Raw genomic sequence first — 13,762 nt, forward strand, 5'->3', positions numbered from 1 at the left:
TTTGTTATGAGAACCAAAATATTGTGCAAAAAGCAGTGGATGACCACTAAAGCAATGAGTGAGGTGACAGTATGAAAAGGAAAGAGACAAACTTATAAATTCTTGTTTATCCTCTCTGATAAACTAGACAATCTTCGTATAGAAACAACAGATGGTACAACCCTGTCAAATGCATTTATAGTAATGCAAAGTGCCCACTGTGGAAAATATTAGTGACCTTAAATAAAGTCCTAGTGATCCCTCAGATGAAATACAGTTGAAATATAGTATACACCTTTGATCATCTTTGTTCAGGAAAGATGAATTTTTGAGGTGCAGAAGGGTCTGGGACTGTTAAGGGGAATGGATATTCTGTCATAGGCTGATGACCATGGCTTGGTTTAACCTGTACAGTAACAGCTGAAACTGGGTAAGGATTGCTTTCCCTAGTGCACACTCCTTGACAATGTTATGGAAATGAAGCTTCTCAGAACAAAAATAATTTAATCAAAAGAACAACTGAGCATGAATTTGGCATGTACTCTGGAAGGTTTCTTCTAAACATTGGCAGGGGAAGAGTACGCTGAGGGAGCGTCCTAGCAGGGACCGTGGGAGCAAAAAGCAAGATGGCTTTAAAATGGAGTGTACTCAGCCTCTGACAGGGATGGCATGATGTGCCTATGACAGCAGCAAATGCAACTCTGCAGGAAACATAGGATCCAGGCTGATGACCTGTTCGGACGGTTTCCAGCACATCCAATCACTTATCTCACAAATGCTGCAAGTCTGGCAAACTATAGTGCAGGCTGGACATCAGAATAGATGATTGAGCAGTTGAAACAGCAGCATGGCACTGTTATAGAAAGTCATGTGTTTCCCTGGGTTGTTTTGGTACAAATACACATGCACAGTCAGCAGGAGTGTGACAGTTTTCTGCTCTTCTGGCTCAGTGAGGCTTGCTGTCAGGTGTTTGTGTTAATCTTACTAGAGATGCAATGGCCTGCTTAAAGAAAAAAGTAAAAATGTACAGTTTGAAGAATGGGTGAATATTCATTCTTAACTTTGGGAGGAGAAGAGGGTAAGCGTGGAAAGAAGGTTTTGATGCTTGAAGTTCTAGACTGCGTGAAATACTGTCTGTGAAGGAAGAACATGGAATTTAATTCAAGAATTGGGCCTCACTTTCCAGGTTGTTTATGATCTGGCCCATCATGTCCAAATGTCCATGTTTCTGCAGTGGGATAGATTAACTCTGCAGAGTGCAGATGAGAAAACTTTATAGCTTAAAGGCCCTGCTCATCTGTGCAAAGTAACAGTTTTCTTGGAAACAAAGATGAGGCTGTGAAGAAGAGAGCCCATTGCAAATGTCAGCACCTCCTCTGAGTTTCAGTTGCTTTCTCTAGTGTAGATACTACCTGTACATTTAAAGACCTGTTCACCAAATGCTACTGTGTAAGCAAAGCCTCCCTCTGTTGAGAAGAGAGAATGACTTCAGCTACAGTAGTTGTTAGATTACTTTATCCTCATAGCAATCAAACAATCTCACGATACTCGGGACGGTCAGAGGTAAAGCTCAGATGTGTACCAAACGAGCACTTGAACTTGTTCTTGTGATCCCATGCAGGTGGGTCTCAGCTGGAGGTGAAGCTGGTGCTGCTTTGGAAGCATAACATGAGGATAGAGTACTTAGCTGTGACACCCTGGCCCCTGGACCCATCAAAGCGCAGCACATGGGTGGAGGTGACGATGGAGGGAAGCTATGACATTTTGCATGACATCAGTTGCACCATGAGGAAGCCTATCACCAGTCTGTACCGCACTACAGTCATCCGGCGCTTCTGGAATACCTTGCAGAGGTGAGCCAGACCATCCCCAGCAGTTCCCAGTGTCTGATGTAACCAAGAAATTCCTTCCTTGGCGTGCTGGGTTGTGGGTTATGCAGGTGGCCATCCCAACCCAGGGTCCCAAAGGAGTGTGCTCTGAGGAGGAGGCATGACTGGCGACAAGCTTGCCGTCTAGCCAAGGAAAAGATTCAAAGTGGCCTGTGACCTAGTTTGTAAGATTGCTTCATGGTGAAGGTATTGCTGCCCCTGACTCCTGATCCTGTGATGCAAACCTTAACTCTGACTGCCATCCCCTGGAGGTGGTGTGTTCTTACAGCACAGCCTTGCAGCTGTGTGGCATGGTCACGCTAGGAGCAACACCTCGTGTCTCTGGGCCAGGGTGACCGTTACTTCCTGCTATTTGGCAGATTCCTTTTCTAGCACTTTATTCCCAACTCTGATAATCCTGCTTATATATTAGGCTGTTACAGTTGAAGTCCCTTAACATGCTCTTTGCAAGCAGGCATTGAATCCCACATTGCCCTGGAAAGCTATGTTGGTGCAGATGGGCTCCCAGTACGTAGGGAGTGCTGTGTGTGCAGGCACTGGGCTGACTGGGGCAGCAAGGGGGAGAGCGTGGGCTTTTATGGCTAGCTTCCTCTTCTCTTTCAGCATCAACCAGACAGATCAGATGTTGGTTCATCTGCAGTCTTTTGACACAGTCCCAGAACACTTCACCATTCCTGAAAGCACCAAGAATGGGGTGCCCCTCTTCTACATCCCCCCAGGTTCCACCACTCCGGTATGTTCCCTGTCTCTCCTATTTAATGTGGGATAGGTTGTCTCTCCTGTGTAATGTGTCTTGCACCAGGGCATGCTGAGTCCCAACAGGCAATCAAGATCTTCTGTAACTCTCAAGCTTGATCTCTTGCTCTTTGGCCTGCTCAGTAACAGAATTCAGTTGCGATGCAGTGCCTGTGAACATCCCATAGTTTTTCCCCTCTGACATGTCACCATATGTCTTTATTACTGCAGCTACACCTCTAAGCCCCACAGCAAGTCTCCTAAGTGTGCTGTGAAGCCTTCTCCTGTAGTGATGTGATGTGAGAGACCAACAGGGAGTCTGACACTCTTTGCCATGCTTTTTCAGTGGATACCTCATATGTGTGGAGTTGCTGCTGGCAGTCTTGTGCCCTGGTGATGTAGCTCAGCACTGTCAGGTGAAGATATAGGATGTGCTGAGTAGTTGTTGTTTAATAGGCTCATTGCTCTGAGCACTCATGTGGGAGGTGCAAGGGAGATACTTGTCTTCTGCACAGTAGAAACTAAACAGATATGAGCTAATAGTTCCACTGCAAAATTCAAATTCATTGAAGCTTGCTGAGCAGAAGTGCTAGCATATTATCTGGTCCCTGCTAGCAGTGTCCTTGGCATTGGTAGATGACTAGGAGATGTCAAAGCTAGGGGAGCTCTAATTTAAGAGAACTGTACCTTTAATTCTATTGCTTAAGCCCTTCTCTAGGTTTGTCTATTAAATTTTCACCATGTAGGGTTATGTATCCCACAGTATATCTGGAGCATCTTATCTTATGGCTAACCACCACTTTATTTCTGTGTCAGCAGAGTTGCTATAGCTGGTGGAATACAGTGTTACCAAACAAACATGTTAGAGTTGCCCAGTGCCACCCATTGCTGGTACTGTGTTTGCATGAGCACTCTCAGATGAGTTACCTCAGTGTTGAGTTGCTCTGCTGACCCAAGCCATATATCCCCTTCTCAATCAGAAAGCACACCATTACGTATGCCACCTTTTCCATGGTTGATTTACTTGATGCTAAGTAGTTGAATTCCTAATTAACTTGGTATTTCGGGAACCTAATTTAGTTTTGCTTACATTGTACTGTCTGTTTCAATGTGAACGCACTTGGTTATTCTGTTGAGAGGTAGTTACTGAAAGCCAGGGATGTGGCTAGCCTTCTAGGCCTACACAGCTTAGTCGCTAGAGAAATTCCTACTCTCTTCGGGTGGAACCAGACAGTTTCTTTCTGAATATTGCCCTGTCATTTTCTCAGGTGCTGTCCCTGCAGCACAGTGGGTCTGACTCAAGCCATTCCCAGTTTGCCTCCTACTGGAAGCCTATCCTTTCCATGGATGCCAACTTCTGGCAGAGGTGGCTGCATATGCATCGTATAGTCCTTCTTCTGGAGCATGACACGTATGTAACTGGCAGGGCTGAGCTCAGGGGCACAGTGGGGGCCAGCCTGGGAAAACAGGGCATCCAGTTCAGTCCAGTTGCAGAGTTCCCTTCAAGGGAAGGGCCTCACTAGTGGAACCTGGTAGATGGTGAAGGCTCATTTATCTGAGAGGGACGGTGGGTTGGGAAGTCCTCTTTGTCAAAAGGGAGGCTGTTCTCAGGAGCATAAATTGTTTCTCAGGACCCTCTTGAGTTTGGATTTGCTGATTGCAGGGGGTGTGGACCATCCAGTTGGAGCTATCCCACATGTTTTTGTTTGCTGCTGGAAAACATCTTCCCCAAAAGCATTGCTTTGCTGAGGCTGGTCCTAGTTGCAGAGTTATGTGAATAATAGCTACATATTGTGTGAAGGGAGATGCAAATGATACAAGGGTTTGCTCTCTGCAAGGTGGAGAGCAGGATCCCTGTGCACTCAGGGGGTGTGGCTCTTGCCAGCAGGCACAGGTAGAGGAGATACTTGGGTATCGGCTGCTGTGGAGGAGTAAGGCTGATGTACCAGAGGATGAGTTGGAATGCATGTAGCAAAGTTTCTCTGGGCTTTGGGGGAAGAGGAGAAACTGTGATTCTAAAATAATTTTCTGCCACATCCTGCAGGCCTGTGCCCAAGCACCTGCACACGCCGGGCAACAATGGCCGCTACAGCACCATCCAGTGCCGCATCTCTCACTCTGCGCTGACCTCCTTGCTGCGGGACTGGAGCAGCTTTGTGCTGGTGGAGGGCTACTCCTATGTCAAACTGATACACAGGTGAGTGGCTCTGACATGGTCCTGTGTGGGGAATCAGGCACATGGCCAGACCAAAGATCCAGTTAGACCAGTACGCTGTAATGGGCCAGAAGCAGATGTCTAGAGGAGAGTATAAGAGCAAGACAAGTGGGTATGAAACCCTGCATATTCTGAACTGCCGCCACTGTGTTCTAGGCACAGCCCAGAGGGAGAGAGAAGCCAGCCGGGGGATTTCTGCATGCTAGAACTGATGTGTGTCGCTGCCAGGTTGTGTGGGCTGTTGAGCTCTGCTGAGCAGGCCTCCACTTGGTCTGACACAACAGAGCAGCAAGATCTGTGCTGTTTCAGCCCTGTCTTAATTCCTTCTCCCTAGCTCTGAGGATCCCACACCTTCCTCGTTTTACGTGGTGCGGATCATCTCCAAAGCTCCCTGCATGGTTCTCCGGCTGGGGTTCCCCATTGGCACACCTGCACAGGCCAGAAACAAGGTGAGTACTGGCTGGCCGCTTCCTGGGGTAGGAGCGAGCAAGACATTCTACATGTGGAAGTGATGGGTAGATTGCAGGTGTCACTGTGGGCAGGTATCCTCTAATAACTAACTACTACGTTAAGGCTTAGATGGGTGTGAATTTACTGTAAGAGAAAGGGACAGTTTGGACAAAGCTTTCTGTGTTAAGTCTATGAAAGAGCTAAACCCAAAGACTCAAAGATCAATAGACTAGCTGGTCACATGAATGTTTTTCCCACTGCTTAATTCAACTGTGGGGCTTGAGATGACTCAAAGGTTATCTAGTCTATCCTTGTGACCAAAGCACAATCAATACTGTCTGTCAGCAACAGCAGATACTTGTCTGACTCATCTGTAAAGACCTCTGTGATGGATGTACTACATGCTTCCTAGGCTATCTGCTTCACTAGGTCGTGTGTTGCATATGTATATCATATCATTTGGCAAGGAGGAGTTAGAGTTGAAATGCAAACAATGCTCTGCATGAGCAGTACAGGGAGAGAAAAAAAATGTAGTACTTGGAAAATGTTTTAAAGAGATGCAAGTCTGCTAGATAGGCTTTTAATAACCTCTTTGTATCAAAAGAAAGGAGCTGCCCTAGTCAGATGCAGAAGATGGGGTTACTGTGTGGACTGTTTCTCCAGCTCTAATGGCTGAGACAAGTCTAAGTGTTCCTAGGTAAAACAGTAAGTATGAGAAACATGTCCTGCTATTAAGCTGTGTGAATTAAATTATCATTAAATCTTGATCTTTTGTCTTCATGAAGGAAATCTTTGGTTTGCCTCACTTAGCTTTAGTGTTAGATTAGTCTGAGGAGAAGCTGACAAACATGGGAAGGGCCATCTCTTTCTGAGATAACGAACCCAGATAACACTAAATGCTTTGGCACTGAGCACTCTGCCCTTTCATGTCTTTAGGGGATCCAGGCTTTGGGCACTGGCTGCTGGGCCAACGTGTGGGCTGGTAATGCCAAGTGACAGGTTTTATGAAGGAGTTCCCTCTGGCAGGTGTAAGTTAATACCTGTCTCACTAAGAAGGTGTGAGACAGGCACCATACCCTGCAGCTCTGGGCAAGTTTCAGATCATTGCAGCAGGAGCTGTATGTAGATCATAAATTGTATCATGCACAACCTTTTCTTTTTTTTTTTTTTTTTTAACCTGCCATAGGGCTGATTAGCTACCCAGTGTGGAGGATGACAGTAGAACTTAACCTGCCTTGTTTAAGGGGAAGGGTTTTTTGTGTTGAGCTCTTCAAATTTTCAATGTTTAAGGGAAGGAAAGCACCTGGTATAGTCTGGCTTTCAAAAGGCTTTTGGTAAGACTCCATATAGGGCTCAGCTGTAGAACTGGAGTAGGAATGAGATGTCATAAAACAGAAACTGTGTTAGGGAACCAGGCAAGGAAATTGGAAGAAGTGCTCTGTTCTCATCAAAGGAGAAGCTGTTTGTGTTTTTTTCCAATCTTTTTACTAGTCAAAAGTAGGGAACTCATCTGCAGATAGGTAGCAGGAAGTGAGCTGGGAAAATCTGCAGGTGGCACAAAGCTATTTGGTTTTCTCTGCCCTTTCAACCTATGTGCTTTGTGGACACCTGAGCAGCACGATGATGGCTGGAAGCCAGCATTGATAACTGCAGACTAGTGCACCTTGGATTTGGGAACTTAAACACCACCAGCATTTCTGTGTTATCAGTATGAAACCACAAAGGGGACCGAAGTGGCATCGTAGTGCAGAAGAGAGCTCTGCTTAACATTTGGATTTGGGGACCCTCTTTTCCTTGAAAAAGACGTAATAACGATGGGAAAAGTTGCTGAAATAATTAATGTTGAGGAGGGAGATGGGGAGCTGCTGTTCTCCTGTTTGCCTACAATGGTAATGGAAATTAAAACAAGTTGAACAAAGATCATTAAAAGAAATCTAACCATGGAAATTTCAAAGAAAACACTGGGGCATTGTGGGGATCAGATGCTGCTGTGGGTAGAACCATATTCAGAGCTGCTAAAAAGAGAAATCAGGAAGTCGTTTTGAAAGTATCTTGGAAAAAATTAACCTAAAAAATAACCTAAGCTCTTGAAACCTTTAACCATAAAGGTTTGACACATGAACACGATACTAGGGGAGCACATCAGTTGTGGGAACACTCTGGCTCTGTCTTATATCTACTAGTTTACATTTACTGTAGTCTGTTGAGAGGAGGAGGGTGGGTACTCAGACTGCTTCTGTGGAGGAGCTTGCATGCAATTAATTTGTTTTTCATCAGAGTTATGGAAGGCAATTTCTTCATCCTTGAGATTGTATTTGGGTTTTTTGGACCTTTCTGTTGCTTTTAAAAATATTTGTAGTTGTTTAGAATGTGGACCTAAGAGCCTTGCGTCATCTTGATCTTGGTCTTTCTAGTGCCTCAGAAGTAAAATGACCTTTAACTCCTGCTCATCTGTATATTCAAGGAGTGTTCCATTCCTTTTAGTCAGACTCTTGTTCTGGAAGCTTATTTTGAGTAGCTTATGTCTCCAGACAAAGGTGGTCATGTTTACCTTCTGCTTTTGCCATGACAGATAGTGGAGGAGTTACGGGACCGAATCTTGCAGCTACGCTTTCCCCACAGGGTCCAGAGCAAGGAGGCAACTCCAAAAGCAAAGAGAAAAATATTTGGCAGTAGTTCTCCTTCCAAGTCTCCGCCTGTGGCTGGGGCCCAGTCAGCCCTCTCAGACAGACCCTGCCTCGTTGTGCTGCACAAACCATTGGAGAAGCTACTCATCAGGTAGTGACGGAGATCCAGGCCATCTGCACAGCCACCTTTCCCTGGGAAATGGGAGAGAGGAGGATCTGTGGATGGCACTGCCATTTGCAGGATGAGAGTGCTCTGAAGCTGGTGCTTGTTGGGCTGGGTTTGGGTTGTGTGGCTGGGAGTGGCAGCTGTCATCTGGGAGGGCTGTGACTTGCAGCAAGGGACCTTGCTGGATTTGTTACTCCTAACTAATATGATGCAGAAGTAAATCTAGTTACTGCTGTCTGAGCAGGATCCTGTGCTGGGTTAGCCATGTTCTGCTGCTGGAGGGCTCAGTCCTGGGCCTGGCAAGCTGGCCCTGAGCAGAACCTTCTTTCCACCACAGTGAGCCACATGTCTGCCCTCTCCTAGGTATGAGAAACTGCCTTCTGACTATCGAGCCCCCTTCATTCTCAACCTGGAGCATCCTCCTGTGTCTGGCCCGCTCACTATGGTGGCCAATCGTACTGCCTCTTCTACCCTGGCCTCGCTGTCCCGCTACTTCTATCACCAGCGATGGATCTGGAGTGTCCAGTCAGGGCTGGCACCGGCTGTGCCCATCACCGCTGTAGCCCAGCTCCTTTCCACACTCACGGAGTAAGTTCCACACCTGAATGGGGGTGCTTTCTCCAGCTAGTCCTGGGGATGCAGAGAAAGCAGGATGGATCTGAGGCCTTATTATAGGTAACAGTTGAAGCTCCTGTGCAGAGGGTTTTGGTCCTGTACACAGCTTCTAGGGCTACTTGGGCTAGTGCTTTACCCAGTTCTGCAGCTGAGGAAAAGGAGAATCCTGGAAAACGTACAAAAGGGCAAGAGGTGTTATTGTGCCTAGGGTATGCTGATCTTCACACAGGTTGTCCTGTGCAAAGTGTCACATCTCCGCACTTTCTGTATGTAGCTCCCTGTCTTGGGAAGGAAGGTGTTATGGGTTGAAGGATACAGTCATTCTTGTATTTAAGGCTTGTGGTATGGGTAGAGAAGTCCTCCATGTCTGACTGTCTCTCTGTTGCCAGGGTTCGTCTGTCAGAGGGTTTCCACTTTGCATCCAGTGGGGATGGAATTATCAACATGGTGCTGGAGCTGCCCATACAGGTGAGCCTGGCTGCTGCAGTGTGGACACAATCCTTCATTGCTTCTTCTGAGGTGGATTCACCGTCCCGTGATGGGATTTCCCATCTGCTTCTAGCATAACGCTTGATGTGTACAGGGACACCTGCCTTCTCCCCTGAAGTAAAGCAGCTTGTGGGTTGGGCATTTTCCTGTCTTCACGTGCAGTCGGAGAGCTGCTTTGCTGGTAGGGACATGCTGTGCCAGAGGAGTTCTTGGGGCTGGGACAGGCTCTCTCTCCACTGCTGCTAGTGGAGCTGGGTGATGGGGCTGTGTTGTGTAGGGGCCACTGAGTAGGTGTGGGCTGTTGTTACTGGCCAGGCTCACACCTTGTTTCCCTTCCAGATTGATGGCTCAAGTGAGAGCAGCAGTGGCAGGGATAAACACACCTGTGTCGTCCAGTACATCCTCTTCCCGCCACACTCCACCTCCACCAAGGACAGGTGAGGCTGTTGCCCTGCTCCCAGGGAGGGCTGGCAGTGGAGTCATGGCTCCAGACTTGGACTTTGTGGGCACTGTGGGAAGGAGGGAGTCCTCCATCTCATACAGACAACTGGCTGTTGTGGATTGACCACCAGTTAGTTGAGGCTTTGCCTGCAGCCCTAGGGTTTGTGTGGCTGCTCTCACAGCTCTGAGAGGAGCCGCAGTGGACTGCTGGCTCTGTGCCATCTCGCAAGACTTGTCATGTCTTTCCTCCAGCTTTTCCACAGATGATGACAATGATACGGAGGTAGAGGCCATTGAGGTGGACACAGAACTGAACCTGGTCACTGAATGCTGGGTAGAGCCACAGAGTGGCCATGTCCACAGTACTGCTGAGAACTGGAAGCACCTCCATGGCTTGCCCTACCAGAAAATACCAAAAGCAGTGAGTCCTTAAAGGGATAGGGGCATGGGCTTTTCTGTGAAGGGAGAAGGGTTTATTGCAAGTGCACCACAACACTGCAGATAAATTATTGAGAGTCAGAAGAGATGGAAATGTTGTTAACAAAAGAGCTTGAGATTTCTAAAAGAAGAACTGGACTACTAGGTTGCAAGGCAGTGGATGCAATGCTGCTCTGGGATGGGTGGGAATGTACAAATTACTTTGTCAAGAGCCATTCCATTGGAGAGGAGCAAGCTGGACCAGAGCAGGGATTACAGGCAGTACTGCCAATGCACCTGCTGAACAAGGCAAAAAGAGGCTAAAGGGCTGGTGGAGAAGGAGGGAGCAGTGAGTGAGAATAGGGCAAGTCAGGGGATGGGATTATGGGTGTTTCCTTTCCTTGCTTTTAGACTGTTTTCTCCTGAATTTGGGGGTAATTCTGCTGCATACAGCTGAGCCTTGACTGCTTATTGCAGCTCTATCCCCGGGACCTTGCATGCATTACCACCATGCTGACCTTCGAGTACATCAGCCAGTTGTGCCAGAACAAGGAGTGGGTCTGCCCTCCTTCAGACACCAAAGCTACTGAAGGTGAGTCCAGCATATATGTCCTAGCAGGCTTGATGGAGCAAGAGGCAGCTAGGCCCTGAATGTCTTGGGGCCTGTTAGGGGTTTCTGGAAGGTAGAACAGATATTTGGACAGCGACTTTCTAGACTTTGATGGCTGTCAGTCACTGTTGCACTTGTGCTCAGCTGTCAGAGAAATGGCTTCATCCTGGAAAGACCAAAAAAACAATTCAGGCTTTCTGCCTAGGCTAGAGAGGTGACTAGGTGACCCTGCTTGAGCAGGCGGGTTGGACCAGATGACCCGCAGAGGTCCTTTCCAACCTCAGCCATTCTGTAATTCTGTGAGAGGGGCTGACTTCTGAAGCAGATGGAAGATGAGCTCACCTATACAGTGGTGGGCAGAATATGCCTGAGCAGATGGTGTACAGAAGTTCTAAATTACGTGAAGGAAGAGCTCCTCTGTTCTCAGTTACAAGACAGTTTCCAGAGCAGTTTGTGGGATACTTGCGTTCTGGTGGTCCTATTCATCTCTGAACCCTCTGTGAATGCTCCATTAGCCCACAAAGATAGGGAAGGGGACCTTAGGAGGTCTGGTCTGTCCTCTTCCTTCAGGATAGGATTGTGTATCTGATCTGACATGATTAACATAATTCACTGAGAACTGCAGGAGTATGTGGAGGGTTCACCCTTGTCAGGCAATGTGTTCCAGAACCTCACTAATCTGGCTTTCCTGTCAGTAGTTCACCCCATCCTAGATCTTTTGTTTGCTTGCCTTGCAGTGAATAACACAGCAGATATCGGGTGGATTTGAGGGAGCCAGAATCATCCCAAAGGCTGAGGGCAGGACCTGAGGGAGCTGTATTGGATGATACCACTGGCCCTGTGGTAGGGGTGGAGGGCCAGGAAAGCTCAGGCTCTGGAGGGCAGAGACTCCTCCCTGAGGAAAAGGACAGGAAACACTTGCAGGGTTGTGCAGAGCCTGCCAGATAGGAGATCTCTCCGAAGAGCAGAGGTTCCTTGTCCCTGACTACGTTGGTAATTCAGGCTGCCTCTGGCTCCCAGCATGGTCATTGTTCTCCAGCAGTGTTGGCTGCAACACTGATGTTTGGGTTTTGTCCCCTAACAGCTCTGGGCCTGAGCTGTGTAAGGCCTTGTGGTGGCTCCCTGTCCCTCCTTGTATGAAGGTGGCAATAAGCCCAGGGGACTCTAACAGTAAGGTAGCTCACAACCTGCTGCAGCCTCCAGCAAGCTTTGCCTTTTCCCCACATTCATTCTCTGTATCCCTCTGCCCTCCTCAGCAGAGGGAGCTGGGGTAGTGTTGCTGTGTACCCTCATTTGTGCTACGTGCACTGCATTGAGGGCTGGCACCATGCGTGTGGAGGTGGCCTGGGAGGCAGGGCTATGTGGTGCCCACAGACACGTTACATTCCCAATTCTCGTTGCAGATCCAGACATGGGGGCTGGTTTTCGAGTGCATGAGATCCCATTCCAGTTCAACCTCATGAAGCTGTTGCCCAGGTGCCAGCAGGTTGAAATGTTCTTCCTAATGCTGACAAAAGGTAGGTGCCTCTTCACCTGCCTCCTCTTGTCCTCCCTGCATGGCTATGGGCACCCTGCTCTGTGTGTTTGTCCCCTGGGGCAGCAGGTGGGAGAGCTGCCGTGCCTCTTTCAGCAGCTCAGTGCTGTTTTTCGCATCTCTGCAGCCCCAGGGCTGTCCAGGTTTATTGCTGTCTTTCTTGGGATGATAGTTGTGGAAGAGTTGCTTTTGAAAACATTAAACCTAGATTATTGCTCTGTGGTGGTAGTTTCTTGTCTTTAGCCCCAAACATCTCCAGAACAGTCACAGTAGCATGGTGAGTCAGTGCAGGGTAGCTGATGACGCTGGAACCCCAGGGCTTCCTCAACACCCTCCAAGTCAACCTTGCAGAGGTGCTGGGGGAAACTCCTGGCTGTGTGGAAGTGTCACTTTGCAAAGGGCTGTCTCCTGGGGGCCTGGGCAGTTCGTGGCTGTGGAGATGCTGTCTCTGAAGCTGCCATGGTTCTGTTTTGGAGCAGAGAATGAGGAGGTGACCAAGGACTCTTCGTTTGTGCCCAATGAAATGCTACTAAACCTCTTCCATGGCTGCCTGCAGCATGACCTCAGTGACCGGGAGATCCCCATGGCTGATGCCGATCACGTGGCTTTCATGGAGCAGGTTCTGCAACGGGATCGTGATGGCCATCAACCCCCCTTCACACTCCCTGTGATCAGAGGTAAGGGCCAGGAGCGCAGCAGCATTGACACCAGGAGCTGGGGTGTTTTGGGATCCTTGCTTTCAAGTCTTTTCCTCAGCTGGTGTTTCTCAGCTTGGTTTCTCTGTGCTCCATTTCAGAAGAAACCCTGAAAGCCTCTGGGACCCTGGAGCAGCAGGATGCTTCTGCATCCTATCATCTTGTTGGCAGCAATGGCACCAGGGATATGACTGGCTCCACAAGTACTCTGCAGGTACTGCTACACTGCCGTCCTTCTCCTGAGCCCCCTCTGAAGGCAAGGCAGCAGCTGTGGAAGAGCAGGAGAGTTAGTAGAAGGGTTGAGAACAGATTGAAAGGCTGGTGTTTTCCCCACACTTCACAGCAGTTTAAGCTGTAGCTTGTGGCTGAAGTCAAGCAGGAATCTGGTAGGTGTGTGGATAGTTGCACTCACCATGGGCCTAGCCTGTTACAGCAGCACTGAGGCTGTGCTGCAGATTGCTCAGAAACCATGGGCAGTCACTGCCTGGAGGTCAGAACCAGCCCCAGTAAAGCTGGCTAAGCATCTCCTGTGCGCTGGGATTCCTGGGACCAGGCAGCTCTGAGAATGGTGCAGGGGGTGGCCAGGGTGATTACGGCACTGTGCCAACCAGCAGTTATGGAGGAACTTGCTCTGTGTGCTTGCTACCTGCCTCAAGGTAGGCCTGTGCCATGTGCTATGAGCTTATCCAGCCTCTGCTCTTTCCTCAGAGCCTTGGCAACACAGAGCTGCCTGAGGATGATGTGACGCTGAGTGACACAACGGGGCCCTTTCCCCCACAGTGGCGATGTTACGCCAAGCTGGTCAACCCGCAGCATGTGTTCCTGACCTTCCTGCCAGCCACCTTCTCAGGTGAGGCCACCTGTTGTGGGGAGGATGAGGAGGTAGCAGTCTCCAGTGTC

General features: G+C 48.6%; 1 protein-coding gene across 7 annotated transcripts in view; it reads left to right on the top strand.

The window, feature by feature from the left end:
* Positions 1–13,762, top strand: part of SZT2 (SZT2 subunit of KICSTOR complex) — a 61,581-nt gene that overhangs the window by 11,592 nt on the left and 36,227 nt on the right. For 4 of the 7 annotated variants that reach the window (XM_054833426.1, XM_054833430.1, XM_054833428.1 and 1 more), the window contains 15 exons: positions 1,601–1,832; positions 2,472–2,601; positions 3,872–4,014; positions 4,648–4,800; positions 5,153–5,267; positions 7,841–8,046; positions 8,425–8,649; positions 9,066–9,144; positions 9,505–9,602; positions 9,859–10,027; positions 10,501–10,615; positions 12,037–12,150; positions 12,644–12,844; positions 12,964–13,076; positions 13,571–13,712. In XM_054833426.1, the coding sequence (XP_054689401.1) occupies positions 1,601–1,832; positions 2,472–2,601; positions 3,872–4,014; positions 4,648–4,800; positions 5,153–5,267; positions 7,841–8,046; positions 8,425–8,649; positions 9,066–9,144; positions 9,505–9,602; positions 9,859–10,027; positions 10,501–10,615; positions 12,037–12,150; positions 12,644–12,844; positions 12,964–13,076; positions 13,571–13,712 (2,235 nt within the window). Of the gene's footprint in view, positions 1–1,600; positions 1,833–2,471; positions 2,602–3,871; positions 4,015–4,647; positions 4,801–5,152; positions 5,268–7,840; positions 8,047–8,424; positions 8,650–9,065; positions 9,145–9,504; positions 9,603–9,858; positions 10,028–10,500; positions 10,616–12,036; positions 12,151–12,643; positions 12,845–12,963; positions 13,077–13,570; positions 13,713–13,762 lie in introns of those variants that run through there. The other 3 variants (XM_054833427.1, XM_054833433.1, XM_054833432.1) reach the window with 2 other exon arrangements.

The sequence above is a fragment of the Grus americana genome, chromosome 8 (genome assembly GCF_028858705.1).
Source record: "Grus americana isolate bGruAme1 chromosome 8, bGruAme1.mat, whole genome shotgun sequence".
NCBI lineage: Eukaryota > Metazoa > Chordata > Aves > Gruiformes > Gruidae > Grus > Grus americana.